This window comes from Parasteatoda tepidariorum, chromosome 6, assembly GCF_043381705.1.
Source record: "Parasteatoda tepidariorum isolate YZ-2023 chromosome 6, CAS_Ptep_4.0, whole genome shotgun sequence".
NCBI classification, from domain to species: domain Eukaryota; kingdom Metazoa; phylum Arthropoda; class Arachnida; order Araneae; family Theridiidae; genus Parasteatoda; species Parasteatoda tepidariorum.
In genome coordinates this window covers 72,050,681-72,068,535 of record NC_092209.1, presented here as the reverse complement: position 1 = coordinate 72,068,535, position 17,855 = coordinate 72,050,681, and the positions used below count along the sequence as shown (strand labels likewise).

The window sequence follows — 17,855 nt, the reverse complement described above, 5'->3', positions numbered from 1 at the left end:
CCCTTAAAGGTGCTTTTTTTCATTGGGTGATTTTAAAAAGTGCTTAATTTTCCCTCTTTTCAAAATGAGATTTTTCCTTTACCATGTTGATTTTCACTACGAATTATGCAAAAAAAAACCTAAAAAAACAATTCACATTGTTCTATTCAACGTTTTCACAATTAATTCAACCCCAATCTATTTTGGCGTATTGTCAGTCCGTAGCGTATGAAAACGCCATTCGTTTGATATGATTCAAAATTTCATAATTTTTTACAATTGTCAAAAAGAATGCCAATTTTTTTCTTCTTTCTTTTACATGGTGGTTAAAACAAGATAAAACCGTGAATTGTCAAAAAACTGTCCAATCCTGCCTAATTATGACATTTTTAATGCTTAAAAATATTTTTTGAGTGCTTAGAAAGTGCTTAAAAGGTGCTTATTTTTTGTTGAATAATTTGACTATGCACCCCGATTAAGCTTAAATATACCTTCTTTCATTCAATTGACTTCAATCTTAAAACATTTTATTTTGTAAGATTAAAATAAAGAATTTTTATAGGCCTGCATGCCCCAAAATACAGGACGTATGAATCAACAAAATTTTTCCTCTTCTGCTCAATTACGTCTTTTGGCACAGCAGATTCAGGTGGCAGTTCAAGCTGGTCATTTAAATCCTACAGTAAGTTATTAATTTTTATTCTCAGCTGAATATGATTATTTTATTTCGGAATTAATGTTTGCATATCTTTTTATAGATTTTAAATCAGCCTTTATCTCCTCAAACTCTGTGTTTCTTGTTTCAACTTTTGCAACAAATCAAGGTCTTACATCAGCTCCAACAACAGCAAATGTATTTTTCTCAGCATGGAAGCAAACCTGGTAGTCCTCCCTTGCAGCTCAGTGTACAGATTACTCAAACAAAACAGCATATTATGAATTTGCAAAACCAAATTGCTGCTCAGCAAGCTATATTCCTGAAGCAGGTAAGATCAATCAAAAGATAATCAGTAAAATTTTTTGATTGGAAGTTTTATGTAAATATCTAATGTATACTAGATTGAGGATCATGAAAAAAAATGATAAAATCTTAAAGCAGTATTTTTATTTAAAAAAATTTTAAATTTTTTTCTTTGAATAAGCAAGTTGTGTAGGACAAAGCCATCTCAGCATACCATGAATTGTTAAAGTGGTTCAAGCTATTGCTATACCAAAGTTGTAAAAGTTCAATCTATTTAAATCTTAGGCAAGATAATGGAAATATTCTGTGAAAGGTTTTAACCTGCTCTGTTGTAATTTTTTTTTCTTTTTTTTTTGCCCATAATTATTTGAAATATTGATTAAAAGTATTGTTATTAATTTAAAAAAAAATTCTACATGGAAACTAATGAAGAACTGTGTTTGAAAAGTTAACATTCAAACATCTATATTTGGAGCACACTTCTCTGACTTTGAGTTCCAACAAAACTCACTAATTTTATATAAAGTGTTTACCTTTCATTATGCAGGGTTTTAGCTGTCCTGATTTTCCTGATAAAAAATATTTTGCACTGATATTCCTGATTTTTGTGCATATTAGTTAGACATATATTAATTAGGCATATTTAAAATGTGCTTCGTTAATGTATTCATGAATTGGTACTTAAAATAACTTATATACCTAGAACTGGCTTTAAAAAAGTAAATAAATAAAAATAAATTTCTTTCATCAAAATAAAAGTTTTAATTTTAAAATCCATTGTCTTGATATCTATAATAAACCAAAAGATACTAACTTTGGATATTGATTCCATTTCTGTTTTTTTTTCCCCTCCCTCATTAGCAAGTTCAATTGCCTGTGCAGCATCCATCCCTCCAAAATCCTCAGCCGTCCTCGTTTGATGTTGTAAAATCTAATCTCGAGTCTATAAATGGCTTGCATTCTGAATTCAGGGACTTATCAATGAAAGAACCACCCTCTCAAAGCCATTCAAGACTTAATCAGTGGAAGCTGCCTCCATTTGATAAGGAAGATAATCCTACTTCCAGTGAAAATAATAGAGACAATAGTGTTAGTGGTAGTGAATTCAGCCGTGCTCCTGGTTCAATCACAAAGTCATCGTCATCGAACAGTCTTTCTTCTGGAAATGCTAGCCACTCTTCATCCAACTTGCAACCCTTGAGCGAAAATGTTTGGAACGAAATGACCCGGTCACAAAATGATACTTGGTCAGATCCTAATGATTCCAACACTGTGCCAGGAAGCAGTGACAGCATCGGTAACTGTGAGACTATCTCAGACGGGAGTGGCAGTAACAAACACAACAGTGCCTCAGACAACAAAGATTCTCCTGCCACTTCCACAAATCCCTCCACTTCTAGCTCTTCCCAGTCCTACAATTTAAATGACCTTGTGCCTGAATTTGAACCAGGAAAGCCTTGGAAAGGTACCTCTCGCATCAAAAATTTTGAAGATGACCCCCATGTGACACCTGGAAGCATTGCCAAATCTCCATTATCTCTGAACAGTATTAAGGACTCTGAACTTTTTACCTGGAACAGCAAGCAAAATATACCCAATCTTTCTAGTTCATCCCTCACATCAAGTACTTGGACATTCTCACCACCACCAACTCAAAATAGGCAAGGATATTTTTCATACAAATAATTCATTATTATTTCTCTGATTGCATGCATCAACTTTTATAAACCTGACAGTATATTATTTCACTTTTGGACCATAAAATTGTTCCTTTTGCACTTTTTTCCATTAAGTTTTTATTTAACCCCTTAACAAAGCAGTTTAAAAATTGTGTTATTACTATTTGGTTTTCAAAATTAATTAATATGTTATAATTATTTCTTCTATTTAATCTATTCATTAATGCATTGTTACGGTTTTAAAATAGATATTATCTTGAAAACTGCAACCTTTTATTAACTTTTTTTCCCACTTCAATTTGATCTAAGTACGAAATTGTTAGGTAATGATATGCTAAGTGTAAGGAGATGGTAATAAAGTTTGTTAATCCTTTTAGGTGGAAATTTATCATTTAACTGTATGTAGATGGTTTTGTTCCAATTTTATAAAATAAAGTTTGTACATATAGAATAAAAAACAAGAAATTATCTAAAGATTTTATTTTTCTATTAAACTGAAAGTATTTATTTACATTCAATCCACTAAAAAAATGAGATAGATTTTTCGCTTGACACTCATCTTCTATGATTAACATTTAACCTAATATTTTTATTTTTAACTGGAAGTTTTTTTTAATGAAATTTGATTATATTTGATAACAAAACATCTTCCTTGAGAAAGCATGTTATATTGCTTTCACAAATGGAAAAAGTTTTGAGAAGTTTCTCTGCTCTACATTATTCTAACTAGTTAACTCGAAGAGAAGACATGCAAGTCTAGGTGTGATTTTCTGGCATAGCTTCTTTCATTATGGTCGATCCTAATAACATGGCACATTTTTTATTATTATTATTAAATATTAGACTTCCAAATAAGAATAGTGTTTTCGATATTTTATAAGCTCACATGAATTTTTATATCGTTATGAGTTAATTTTTAATTCTAAAAATTTTTACTACTTTTTTTTTTTTAATTCCGTTGTGTGAGCTTATAGTTTTCCCTTTCTGCAATTAGTTTTCATGGTTTTTCATATCATAGTTTTAATTGTGCATCTTTAAATTAATAAAAATGCATTATTTTTTTAAAACCTATGATGCCAAAAATAATCACTTTTTTATATAACTGCAATTACACTTAGTGAAACTCTTAATTAAATATAACATTAAAACATTGGAAGAACAATGTAGAATTAAGTATTCTCTAATACTATTTTTTTGATATAAGCATTCCTTATGTTCATACTGTTAGAAAAAATTTAAAATCATGTGTTTTTATGTGTTTAAAAAAAAAAGTAATCTCTGCTTCACAAACCTTATGTTGCTGGTTACTACTTTTTAACAATGCTTTGGTGATTGGTAGCTGTGTTGGAAAGATTTTTTGTACATTTACTTTTTTTTTATTATTTAAAGTGCTTTGTTGATTCATAACAATTAATTATTATTTACTTCCTTCAAGGTTATGTTAGTGTCTATAATTATTGCATGATGAATATTGTCTTGTTTGCCAATTCATACTTTGCAAAGCAGGTTAAAGGCAGATGTTTATAATGTTGATAGATCTTTAACTAATATTTTTTTTGTTTTGTTTTGTATAAGTGATCTTTTTTGTTTTTGTCATTTTTAATTCTATTTGTGTTTGTGTTAATTGCAAAGTTTAATTTTATGAGTTTCCTTTGTACTTATTTTTAAGTGTTTTTGTGATATTATTTTATTTAGTGAGCACAGAAAAAGCTGTTAATATTTAATATTCCCAAAGTACTTTTGTATAAAAAATGATGTAGTTTATTCATGAATATTGTTATTACTATACAAGGACTATAGTTTGAGCTTCTGAAGCTTGTAAAATTGCTCTTTTAATAAACATGATATAAAGTGATATCTAGTTTGCTATTTCTCAGATTAGTTTTTACTAAACAAATTTCTGAGAAAAAGATTGAAAACTAAATTAGACTACAGTTACTTCTACATAGCGAAATTGACTTACAGAAACAATAGAACCCATGAAGTATCACAATTTGATGTTGATTTAAGACTTAGCTTTTCTTGCATTTTAATATCTGAGATACAATTATCATAATTGTTATCAATTTGCCTTAGCTATGTTGTTAATACAGAAAGCTCATAAAGTACACTTTATATTTGAAAGTTATCTATTTTTCGTCATTTCAATTTACTACATTTGGCAGCCTTGGTGTACAACTGGCTGTAGAGCTAAAGAAGGAAATTAACTTACTAAGTGAATTCTAAAAGTTAAGACTAATTTTGAACTAGACGAAATATGGAGGTATTGATCTGGCAACAAAAAGAACGGCTTGGTGAATTATTCTGGAGAAAGTTTCTTTTTGTTTGATTGTTAAATTCTTTACTCCGCTATTAACTGTATCATTGATTAACACATTAAGCTAGAGGTATAGATACACATTTTGCTGATTGAATTAATACAAAAGCTTGTAGGTGGATACTGCAAATTTAATTATGTTTTTAAGTTTAAACTAAATTATGTAGCTTTTTTTTTAGATGTGACAAAAACAAACTGTTAATTTTTTTTTTGTCAAAAAAATCTAGATTTTTTAAACTATACATTATTTAGCATTACATTTTACATCATTTAGCAGTACGTTATATATCGTTTTGCTTCTATAAAGCTTTACTTTTTTGAGTGTGTGGTATCAAGTGCACCAAATGCAAATTGAATTTATACTGAAAAAATAGTAAAGTACAACAAATTAATCATTGATATATGAAAGATTTTTTAAATCATTAATTCTCTGATATAGTATAATTTTGCTACAAAAGTGTCAAAAAAATAATTTGGAGTTATTCTCACGCTTGCAAACATTTAACAATGTGAAAATGAAGGAAGAATTTAAGACCATTCTTAAGCATATTGTATATTGTAGGGATGCCAACTGCTGCATTGTTACTGTAAATCTATATTGATATTGGAAAGTCACCAAAATTGCGTAAAATGATCATTTTATGTTATCAATAACATATTGAATCTGTGAGTGTTTGTAAATCTAGCAGATTGTTTTAAGCACTATTAATAAGCATTTTATTTTTACATTCATATCCTGATTGGGAAGAATTTGAAAGTGTTTGGTTGTATTGAGAGTTTTAAGCCTGACTTTATAAAAACATCGCTAATGGTAACTTCGTTTATGTTTTATTACATCATGAAAAAATAATTTGAAAATATGAGCAACTAAACAAATTTGAGACATAAAAGATTTATATGGTCAAATTTATAAATGTATTTAAGATAAATTTTTGCTCATAATAACTTTTCAAGAACCATCTGAGCAAAGTTTTCGTTCATAATCCATATTTACTATGAAAAATTCTTCGATTACCAATAGGAAAGTTTCTAGGAGTTGGCATCCCTGTTAACTTAACATAGTCAGAAGTTAAATATTTCTCTGCAGCTTTCAGCTTTTTTATGAACAGGTAACTATTATTAGTTTTTAAATCTGTTTTTTATATATATAATTTGAATTTCTTATGTATAAAAATTTTACTTTCTATTTGGTCTGATATACGTTCAAATAGTATAATATCATTTATTACTTTTTACCAACAATGGCAAGAAATAAAACTAATTGAAAGTTTTTTGTGAGGTTTGCAGTTTTAAAGCTTTTGTTTTTAATTTCATATTGATGTTTTAATTGTTTTTGTTCTTTTCTAGAAAGCCTGTTTGTATATGTTCTTTGACGCTTTTATAATTCTTTTTTTTTTATAAATATAAACTAAAAAACATCTATGTTAAATGAAACAGCTTAATTGATTAACAATAACAAATGTATTCAACTCAATTTTTTTATTTATTTATTTATTTTTTTTGGTGTGAGAGTTGAAAATAAAATTTATAATCAGATTTGTCCTTTTGCATTGTGATGCATGGCTGAAAAATGTGGAGCTTTTGCTTCAAGGTTTGCATTTAAGTTATATATAGCCCATCAATAATCCCTTTTTTTAGTTGGCTAAACTTTTGTGACACCTAAAGTTAATTTTCTTTCATATATTTTTTTTTTTGGGTCAAAAAACCATTTTTTTTCCTGTTATTTAATGAGAAAGTTTGAAGGGTGAAGAATTGTTCAAATAGACACACTCAAATGCTAAATGCTTTACAGTTAAATATTCATTTTTTTTTCTCTTTATTTCTTAAAATTCTTTATTACTCCTTGTTTTATTTTGATATTTTTTGCTATTATGTTGATTTTTATTTTTAAGAACTAAATTTAAGGATAATGAAGAAATGAAACGCAAGTACAAAAATTAGTTTTTTAATATGCATAGCTCTCAAGAAATTATTAGCAATTATCATTATTTAACAAGTTTTTTTATTGTTAATTTTTAAATTATGATTTACTCTTTACAGTGGTAATTCTGCTTTAAAAACTGGCAATTCTAGATCATGGGGAAATCAGCCATCAGATCAAGATAGAGGGACATGGAAAGGTTCAACTCAAATGCCAAAAACTTCTCGTCCTCCTCCAGGGTTGAATGGTCAAAAGCAGTTTTCCTCGAATTGGAGAAATAATGATAGTCTCCCTCAAGGTTGGTCTTCAAGTTCTGGTATGAACTGTTTATGTATTTAATTTATTATGTTTAATGTTTTATACCATGGAGTTATGAGAATATTCAGGTCTTCTAATTATTTTTTATGAAGTAAATTCTGTTATTAGAAACAGGCTTTCCATATTGGGAGGGATAAAATGTATCCTATGCTTTCGCATATTATATAGAATTGTATATAAAGCTCATTCTTTTAACGATATAGTGCATAGACCTGATTAATGTACCCGAAAGTCAATCGCAGAAAAAAGAAAAATGCTCAACTCTTTGAAAAAGTTTCTGTATTCCGGAGGGGAAGGAAAATTGGTTTTTACCCTTTTTTCCCTACTAATGCAAACAAGAATATAAATATCATTCATATGATTTAAAATCACACATTGTGATTCCTATTTATGTAATTGAGGATCGCGCACCGTGTTTTGTATTTTCACAATTTTATCTCAGATGTCTTGTTTCGTATTTACGCTGTCCACTATTGTTCATGTTTAAGTGGCTTAAAAATTGTACTTCGCACCCATATGACATTGGACTTTTTTCAGAAGATATTACATGCGAGAAGATATTACATTATGTTTTTAAACTTAAAAAATCAAATTAAAATTGAACTGAACCATGTTGTCTAAATAAAAAGTCAAAATTGTCTAGCTCTCTAAAATAAGGACAAAATAGTGCCTTAGTACATACTCGAATTTCTTTTAGTAGTTTCAGAAAATTATGAACACCCCCCTTGAAAAAATTCTGCTTACGCCACTGAGCTGACGGCTTTAGATTTTGTGGTGAGGGGACTTTTTTCTATCGACAAATTATAATAATCCCCTCCATCTGTCTTTTGTTAATAAGTTTAAAGATGTCAAAAAAATTTTTTTTTGTGCTTCATAGGAAAAAAATTTATGTTAATATTTCATGAACTTTCAGGTTTCCTTTTATCAATACCTTTCGTATAATATATCAAATAACTTCTAAATCCTTTTCAATGACTGTATTTTTTTTTTATATGATATGCAAACAAGAAATCTTAAATGGTAAGATTATATTGGGGGAGAGCATGACCATGCTGTATTGCACAGAAAACATGTATGCAGGGTATCCGCACACCTAGAAAGTCATGAATTTCGGTATTGAACAAAATTTGTCATGAAATGTCATAATTTTAACTGTTTTTTTTTTAAAAAGAAAATCATGGTAAGTCATGGATTTAAGTAGCTGAAAAATCTAATTTTTAATTTAAAATCTTTAAATATGACGATGCAGGGTATAACAGTTTTGGTTATACCTATCATTTAAATTTATGTTATTATAATGTTTTTTTAAATTTCTTGTTGCGTTTTTGTTTGAGAAAATAATAACTTCGTTAAGATATGAAAAATTCTAGGAAAGTCATGAATTTGAAAATCTAAAATGTAGCAGGTACCCTGTATGATTCAGAAACCTACAAATTAATTGATGAATTTTTAAGGTTTTGATTTATTTTTTAATAATTAAAGTTTTAAGGTTTTTTCTGTATACCTTGACCATTCTTTAGATTATCTGCGCAGCAATTCGCTTATCTATAATTTCTTGTTAACCTAGTTTTGCCTTAATTTTGAGTTAGATTTTTTTTAAAAATTATTCACGTTAAAAACTGAATTTTTTATGGTCAGAAATATGATGGGTTCTTTCTTGAACAACAGGTTTTAAACCCTAATTCAGAGATAGTTTAATTTTATGTCGTTTCTGATATGTGTTTCAAATGTCGGCAACATATCTAACTTAGTTTTATTTTTACTTATATTTTCAGCTTTTAAACTACCCTTAACAAATGCTGTGTGTCTTCATACTTTTTAGAATATTGAAAAATTTATTAATTATTTGTGTTTATTAATACTGAACATTAATTCAATAAATGCATTTTAAGACAACCAAATTGAAACATTTCAAATTCTATCTTTGTATAAATTTTTTTTTTTTTTTAGTGGATAGTCAGTTTCTAAATTAAGAACTTTTAAAAAAAAAATTCTTGTGTGTGTATATATGCTTTGAATGTTTTAATAGCTTTCGAATTAACTTATATAAAGAACCTCTTTCATTTAGTGATTAAAAATTTATCATAAATTGTGCATTCATTTTAAGATTAATTGATTCAAGGTTTCTTTAATTCCTTTTTACAGCTTGGGAGAAGCAAGGTGGCTCAAATTTTCTGGTTTTGAAAAATCTTACACCTCAGGTACACAGGTTTTTAAAGCTCTTATTTTTTTATTTCTCTTAGAATTTATACAAGTTTTATTATAGTAATTTGTAATTAAATTTGCGCATAATTTTACCATGAATAAGAGTTTCTTGGAATTTACGAATTCTAACTGGAGAGGCTGAAACAAATTTAAGAAAATTATTATCAAAACATAAATAAAGTGTAAGGTTTGCCTTTTTTTTTCTTTTAGTGTTATCTTTGTTTTGGCTATATTTGTGTAAACTATCAAGGTTTTATGTTTTGGGGTTTCATCATAGCATGCTTGCTATGATGAAACCTAATTCATTTGTTGTTTGTTTCATTGCAACTTAAATTGAAAGGATGTGTTATATTGTAAACACTATTAGTATAATACTATTGGATGGCATGCTTTTTCAAGTTTAGGTGTATTATTTACCCTGAAGTCTTACGATGAATTTTAAACTCTCGCGCCATCTGTATTTAGCTTCACACGGTCAAACATCTGTAGAGAATCCTGGTGGCTCAGGAGATAGAGCATTCGCCTTCTAATGAGGTGTACCAGGTTTGAATTCCAGCAATGACTGGTCGATACAAATTTCGCAGTGACCACAATCCTGACATAAAATATCCTCAGTGGTAGGCGGATCATAGGTTGGAGTCCCATTGACGTCAGGTTAAGCGTGGGAGGTTTTCGTGGTTTTTCTCTCCATGTAACACAGATCCAGGTTATTTCCATCAAAAAGTCCTCCACAAAGGCAAATTTCCCCCAATACTTGATCCAGGAGTTTCCTTGTATTTTGGATTGGTTTCAAAATTAGAAGGCTACGGAACATAAGTAGTGGTAAACCCAAAATTCGATCGAATGTTCAGCGTCGGATATAAAAACCATCCACAAATGTTTTAGTTAAACTTGATATAAAGATAGCAAAATTCTTCTCTATTAGGCTGTGCTTAAAAATGAGCTTAATTAAGCTTAATGAGTTAAAATTAAGCTTAATTATTAATGAGTAAAGCAAACTAATAAGTATTTTGGCTCCAAATATTAATAATAATATTTGAAAATACACTACCCGCTATTTTAAGTCTTGGATTAATCCTAAAAGCTTTTTCACATTTTACTACACATTAAACACCAAAATTATGGTGCTTTAGAAGCCTTGAAAATATAAAAAATGGTGCCTAAGTTATGATGAGCCAGCTGATTTGTGAAGCCTAAAGAGCTCCTTTCTCCTGTTTTTTATCCTTCTTAAAATTCTTTTTTTTTTTTTTTTTTTTTCTTATTCAGTGAAAAATTTGTATTTGGGAGAAATTTCTTGGGAAAAGCCCAGATGCACAACATTCACTTAGTTTAAGGTAGCATTCAGCCAGCTTTAGAAAATAAATTTAATAATAATTTTAAAAAAACTAGAATTAATAGAAAAAGAGCGCCTTAATTACTTTTAATTTCATGATTAAATTTTTGGAGTCTAAGACTCAAGGGCCTAACCTCAAGTATGCTGATTAATTTGAGCAGATAATATTTTAAGTTACAAAACCAGACAACAAAAACATACTTTCTCTGAATAAACTTACTTTTTTTTCCCTGCAGATTCGATTTTTTTTATCTTCATACTATAGAAAATAGCAACAATCTGAAATATATGGTCCCAATATTTTTAGAAGAGCAGCTTAAAATTTGGACATCTTAATATTAACTTGACTTTATGTGCATTACTCTTTGGTCAGAACTGAAGCAAATAAATAAAAAAAAAATTGTTTGCAGTTATAAAATTTGTACAGTTATAAAATCTAAAAAGAATTCTTTTTATTTCATTATTTATTTATAAGCTTGAATTTTTGAATTGTAAGGCATACAAATGTTTGCACCCTTTTAATCCGTATTGTTTTGAATGACAAAATTTGAATGCAAATTGTTGATTAGTTCTTGAGAAAAATAAAAATTTGATTTCTTATAGTAAAATATGCCAAAAGTAAAATTCATGGAATCAAAACTTTTAATTTCATCTAAACAAACTATTGGGACCTTATATTGCAGGTTCTTGATAACCCCTCTTCCTATATTTTGAAGCTTAACTGTATTTTTGTCTGGTTTTGTTACCTAAAATATCATCTGTAACAAATTAACATATTTTAAATATACTTTTCAAAATGTTGGTATTGCATGTTATTATGTGAAAATTCGGCCATTATTGCAAAATTTTGTTTTAGTTCATAGCAATTTGAAGAGAAAAAATTATAGGTTTTAAAATTTTTTTTTTAAAGAAACCACTGTTTGTTACATATTTAAACCTTGCATCAGTTTAGAGAACTAAAGATTAAAGGAACAAATATAAACCTAAGGAAACCTTGAAAAACCCATACACTAAAAATCTGCCATTTTACAAAGCTTTTAATTTAAAAAAAAAATTCTGTGCAATTTTTTTTTAACTATCTCTAGTGAAATCTGAAGTTGTTCTGAAAAAAATATTTTACAAATTTTTTCTGTCCTCTTAGCTAAAATTATTTTAATTATTAATTTTAAGGAGTGTACTAATGAGTAAGTGCATTCTTAGGACGTAAAAAATATTATGTACAGTAAGTTTGTAAGTTTTTTCTATGGGTGAAACATAAATGAGTTTTTACATCAATGGTTTATTATTGATAATTTATTAAATATTTTAATGCTTTAAAGTTAGAGATCATTTCAGGATTTATTTTATTAACAAAGTAACGGCTATCATTGTCTCTGACCCTGGTATAGGTAAACATTCCGTAAATTCTACTTTATAACAGCTTTCTCCTCTATTCTAGAGGGGTCAATATTATGCCTGCGGAGGTAATGGATATCCACTATAAGACTTCCAAATCGGTGAGACGTACTTTGTGTTTACCTCTGATATTTAGAGATAATGACTACGATAATCATAAATTTGCATAATACTTTTTATATTATGCTAAAATTTACAAAAAGTTTATTTAATATTTATTTTTGTGTTTGATGTATTTATTTAAGCTCAGTTCTGACTTGAAAATTTTTTGAATAGTTTTGTAAATTTTTTTAATGATGATCAATTTAGTGTTAAAAAAGTTAGGTGTTTAAAAATAATGGGCATAATTTTAATTGCTATGAAATGTGAAACAAAATCTTTAAGGAAATTACAATAATATGAACAACTTTAATTATTCTTTTTTTTAATAAATTTTAATTCTGTATATTTTAGTACACGTTAAGGTTTGATAAACCGCAAAATACTTTTTTATTGTTATAGTTTACTCTTTGAACAACAAATTTACTTTAAAGTATATATTTATCAACATTTAATTGAAAACACTATTTTATTTGTGGTTGCCCTTTTTTAATGTCAATGAATCCAAAGTTTAAGTCATTAAATAGTTATAAAATAATGTTTCTTTTTTATTGGCAAAAAAATAAAAAAACTGTTTTTTTATGTATTATATGAATATTAAATATATGTCCCTTTTCTAAATTTCATAAATATAAAATTTGCATTTATAAATGGATTAATTTGGTATATTAAATTAATGATGTATCAAATTAATTATTTGATGTATCAAATTAATCCTTGAAATTGCTTACAAAAGTTTACTGGGTCATTTGAGAGACATTTCATAGAAATAGTATAAAAGATCTGAAATGCCATGAAAAATTCATGGAAACATTAATCATCAGGAAACTTCAACTTTTAAGATCATGCAATTAACTGTTAGAAAAATTACAGCTTGTATAAACTTTTTATTATTATTTTGTGTATTTAAAGTGATTGAATGAAACAGAATAATTATTTGAAACATTTTTAACCTTCGAATTGTGCGTAATATGTTTTTGAAATTATAGGTATCAGTGGCTCACTAGCTAAATAATGTGCACTTGTATGTTACTTTTGCATCATTTTTTCTGTATCAGTTTCCATATGAACACACTCTTTACGCTTGATTACCTTCCTGAATTCTATATTATACAATATATAATAAAAAAAACTTTATTTTGCTTATATCTTCTACACTTATTTACAATTGAAGAGCTAAGTGGTAGCAAATAAATGACCTTGTCAGAGGTATTTATAAATCAGGGGGAAAAACAAAAAGTAGTCACATCAATGTAGGTATGTCTAATGTCACAGAATTATTTTTGCTCTAATTTTTAACACACACATTAAAATTAGTTTTGAGTATGCTTGCATATTTTTTTTTAAAATTAGATAGTGGTAACTAAAGCAAGGCAAAGAATTATTAGCCTGCCTTCTAAAACTAAATAGGTTTTAATATCACATTTTTTTCTTCTGATCCACTTTGAAAATGTCAGACCTTTAATTAACTCAGCTCTTCAATTATGATGAGTGTAGTTATTGCTTGACTTTGAAAGTTAATAAATTAAATTTTAATGATAATGAAATATATTTTAGACAGAACAGGTAAAACAAAATAATCAAAAACTTATTATTTAGTATATCTATATTTATATAAACTAATCAAAAACTTATAATTTAGGAAATTTGCATGGGATTCTGCGATCCAAAATTAAATTTTTTTGAAATTTTCGCTAATTCCTGTTAGCGAGAATTTACATACACATATTCTTCTGCAAATGGGCAGAAATCCAATTTGATTCTTCTGGAGTGGCTTATTTTGAATGTTTGGAACTGTGCCGGAATCCACTAATATTGTGATTCTTATTCACACGGTTTGGATATCAAACAAACATCGATTTTTGTATTTACCTAATTTAAAAGTTACTTGTTGTAATTCGTATTCCATCATTTAAAAATCATTTCATTGTGATTCGCATTCATGGGATTTAAAAATCCTTAGTTGCGATTTGTATTTGTGGAAATCACTATTCTAATATCACTATTCTTATTCACGTAGTTTGGATATCAAAAATTGATTTTCGTATTAGTGTAATTAAAAGTTACATCTTGTTATTCGTATTCACATGATTTAAAAATTCTATGTCGTGTATATTTGGAACTGTGCCAGAATCCACTAATATTGTGTTTCTTATTCACGCGGTTTGGATATCAATTTTCGTATTTACCTAATTTGAAAGTTACATGTTGTGATTCATATTCACATGATTTAAAAATCGTGATTCAGATCCACATGATTTAAGAATCCTATGTTGCGATTTTTATTTACACGTTATTAAAATCAATTTAGCGATTGGCAATTACGTGAATTTACAATCCAATGTCAGAATTCAGATTCACTAGTTTTCAAAGTTCAATATTGTGATTTGTATTCACGTGTTTGCAATATCAAGCATCGATTTTCATATTTTTGTGTGATTTAAAAACTATGCATTGCGATTAATATTCACATGTTTTTAAAATCTAATATCGCGATTCATATTTACGCAATTTTAAATTTCAATATCGCAATTCATATTCACGCAGTTTCAAAAATCAAACATCGAAATTTTTGTAAGAACTAAGATTTTTCTTAAATTAGTTACTATAAAGGTGTTATATTCTTTATTGTTAGGTAATTTAATTATAAATCTTATTTCAAAAGAGTATGTTAAATACAAAACATGTATGGTATATAAATTGATGTCAATTTTTTGCTCTTAAAATTTTCAGGATTTTTCCATTTAAATCACAATTACCCCCTGTATAAAACTTTTAAGGGTAACAGAGAATTTGTTCGAAGCTACGCTACGTTAGGATCAAATTTAGTTCTGACTCACTATTTTTAAGAGATGCATCTTTAAGACTATAATCTTAAAACAGGAAGCAAAACCAGTTTTTTCACATCTAATTTTATTAAAATATTTTCAGGCATGTAGTTTAGATAAAACCAAAGCTCTGGCACATGATGACGAGCATTTTATGTTAAAGGATTATTATTCTCTCATCTTAGCACAAAATTCTTGACTTCATAAAGATCAAAAATATTTGGAGGTGTTTTTTATAGACTAGGTAAAAATTGTTCTTAAAACTGTTTCCAAAAACCAAAGAGTAGTCAGGTCTTGGGGTAAATGAGGTGCTACAACAAATATTTTCGTCTCACTGATTATTCTAGTAATTATCAGATATAAAAAAGAGTCATAATACGTGTAAAAGAACAATCTGTCTAAATTTTAATTATATGTATTTATGCATATTTGCTTATAAATAATAAAAAATATTTAATATTGTAATGTTACGTTATAATGTTGAATCATTGAAAATCATAAACTATCTTTTAAATAAGTGAAGTTGGATTCAATATTTATTATAGATAATATTTAAGAATGATAGAATATAAAAAAAATATATCTATGTATATTTTTTTTTATCTGGAGTGCATAAACCAAATTGATGTATTTTCTTTTCTTAGATTGATGGATCCACTTTAAAAACCTTGTGTTTGCAACATGGCCCATTACAGTTATTCCATTTGCTTCTTAATCATGGTATTGCTCTTGTTCGTTACTCAACTAGGGAAGAGACTGAGAAAGCTCGCTCTGCTTTGAACAATTGTGTTCTTAGCAATACCACCATTCTTGTTGACATTCCTACCGAAATGGAAGTCAAGCAATACCTTCAGCTTGCCAGTGGTCAAGTGTCCTCAAACGTATCATGGCCATCTGGAAGTGGGAATTCTGAATCGAGCTTTACTTCAGGAACCAGTTATCCCACTAACTCTAGCTCTGCTGCGAGCAGTAGTGTTGCGTCAGGTAAAGCTTCTTCCAACAACTGGAATAGCACAAGTCTCAATTTACAAAGTTCTAATTTATGGTCATTTTCTGGGTCTGGCAATAGCTTGTGGGCCATGCAATCGTCAGCTACTGAACACGATCAGTGTATTCCATCATCATTAAATTCTTTCCTACCCGGTGACCTCCTCGGAGGTAGCGAAACAATCTGATACTCATGATCTGTCCATCGAATTTTGTGATTTTTATGGGGCTAATATGAAAGTAGTTTTGAGAAATTATAGCCTATGCCCCCATCATGGAGAGACTAAACTATATTTAATTTCCAAAATAGTTTTATCTTATATATAGGAAAAATGTGTGTTCTTTTGCAGTATTTTTCCGACCATTGCCGAAAATTGAGATTTTTCAATGCAACTGTGTCCACTGAACATTTTTGTAGTGGAAATGAAGGAGGAAAAAAAAAAATTGTGTGATATTGAATATTTACTGTTTTAAAAACACTCTACTTATAAAAACTGAGAAACTGTAGTCCGTTCATGAACGCAAAGTTTTTGATTATGTGATAAATTCATGAAAAAAATTTTTTACTTTTAAATTTGTTCTGCCTTCCCCAATAATATATTTAACGCTCCTGAAAATGCTCAGTTAATATTCTCACTTGTAGATGAATATTGGTGTAATGTGTGTGTTGTGAATACATTTTGTCTAGTATTTTTGGTGCCAGGAAAATCTGTTTGTGTATAAAATAGAAATATATATATATGAATAATTATATAAAAAAAAATTTAGAACATGTAAATATAATTTCATAGATACTTTTACAAATGCCAAATATGAGAGAAAACCTCATTGTGCACAGTCAATGTTTAATTTGCTTATATCTTGTAGATCGCATTTAAACTAGATTCATTTAATTATACTCGTTATTGTTCGACTATGTTTTGTTACATTGCAAGATTGATGCATTAAGAAACTTTAGGTTATTTAAAACTCTCAGTAATAATTATTTTATTGGTGATATTGACTTGTTATTCCTTTTTGATGTGCAAGGAGAGTACATTGTTTGTTTGTTTTTTTCCAGTTGTTTTTGTTGTTGAATTTGAGCTAAAATATTGCCTGAGTAGTATTATGTTTAACTGTGACCTTTTAGCTTTAGTTGTGTTTAAACTTTTGTCAAAATTGATTTATGAGTTTGTTATATTTGTAAATATATGCTTGTAATGCTTTGTGATCAAAATGAGTGCGATTAAAAACAAATTTCAATAGTTATTTAAATTTTTCATTGACAAGAACAAAATTATTCAGAAAAAAAAACAACACAACAATAAAATATGAAGTTCTTTTAACTCCTTTATAAACACAACATTTATACACGTGCCATAATGTATTTAAAAAATACATTTTTTAAAAATGATTTTATAGATTTTTTTAAATACAGTAGAGAACCGATTATCCGAAACGATCGGGACCATCGCTATTCCGGATAACTGATTTTTCCGGTTTTCTGAATCAGTACAAAAAGCCGTTTTTTTTTATTGTTAAACCCAACTAAAAAAAATTTTTAGAAATAATCTTAAAAAGAAGAAAAAACGATGAAGTAATACACTAATGATTATTTCCAAAATGATGGTAAGGTAAACATCTTTCAAAAAAGAAAGAAAAATCCTAAAATCTCATGAGGAAAAAAATTTTTTTGTTTGAAAATGGCGGGAAAATTTATCGAATTTCGTTCTGGTTTTCTGATTTTCGGATAACGGGTTCTGTACTGTAATTTAAATAAAGTGTAACAATTATTTTCTTTAATATTTTAAAAAATGGAATTAGAACTTTAACTTCTTCATGTTTTAAGGAGAT

The 17,855-nt window shown here is 28.0% G+C and overlaps 1 protein-coding gene across 23 annotated transcripts in view; it reads left to right on the top strand.

The window, feature by feature from the left end:
- Positions 1-17,270, top strand: part of LOC107436654 (protein Gawky) — a 32,244-nt gene extending 14,974 nt beyond the window's left edge. For 14 of the 23 annotated variants that reach the window (XM_016048433.3, XM_071182592.1, XM_016048435.4 and 11 more), the window contains 6 exons: positions 542-661; positions 738-965; positions 1,802-2,601; positions 6,977-7,173; positions 9,321-9,376; positions 15,680-17,270. In XM_016048433.3, the coding sequence (XP_015903919.1) occupies positions 542-661; positions 738-965; positions 1,802-2,601; positions 6,977-7,173; positions 9,321-9,376; positions 15,680-16,210 (1,932 nt within the window). In that variant the 3' untranslated portion in view covers positions 16,211-17,270. Of the gene's footprint in view, positions 1-541; positions 662-737; positions 966-1,801; positions 2,602-6,976; positions 7,174-9,320; positions 9,377-12,151; positions 12,210-15,679 lie in introns of all 23 variants that reach the window. The other 9 variants (XM_016048438.4, XM_071182598.1, XM_071182594.1 and 6 more) reach the window with 3 other exon arrangements.
- The last annotated feature ends 585 nt before the right edge of the window (positions 17,271-17,855 follow it).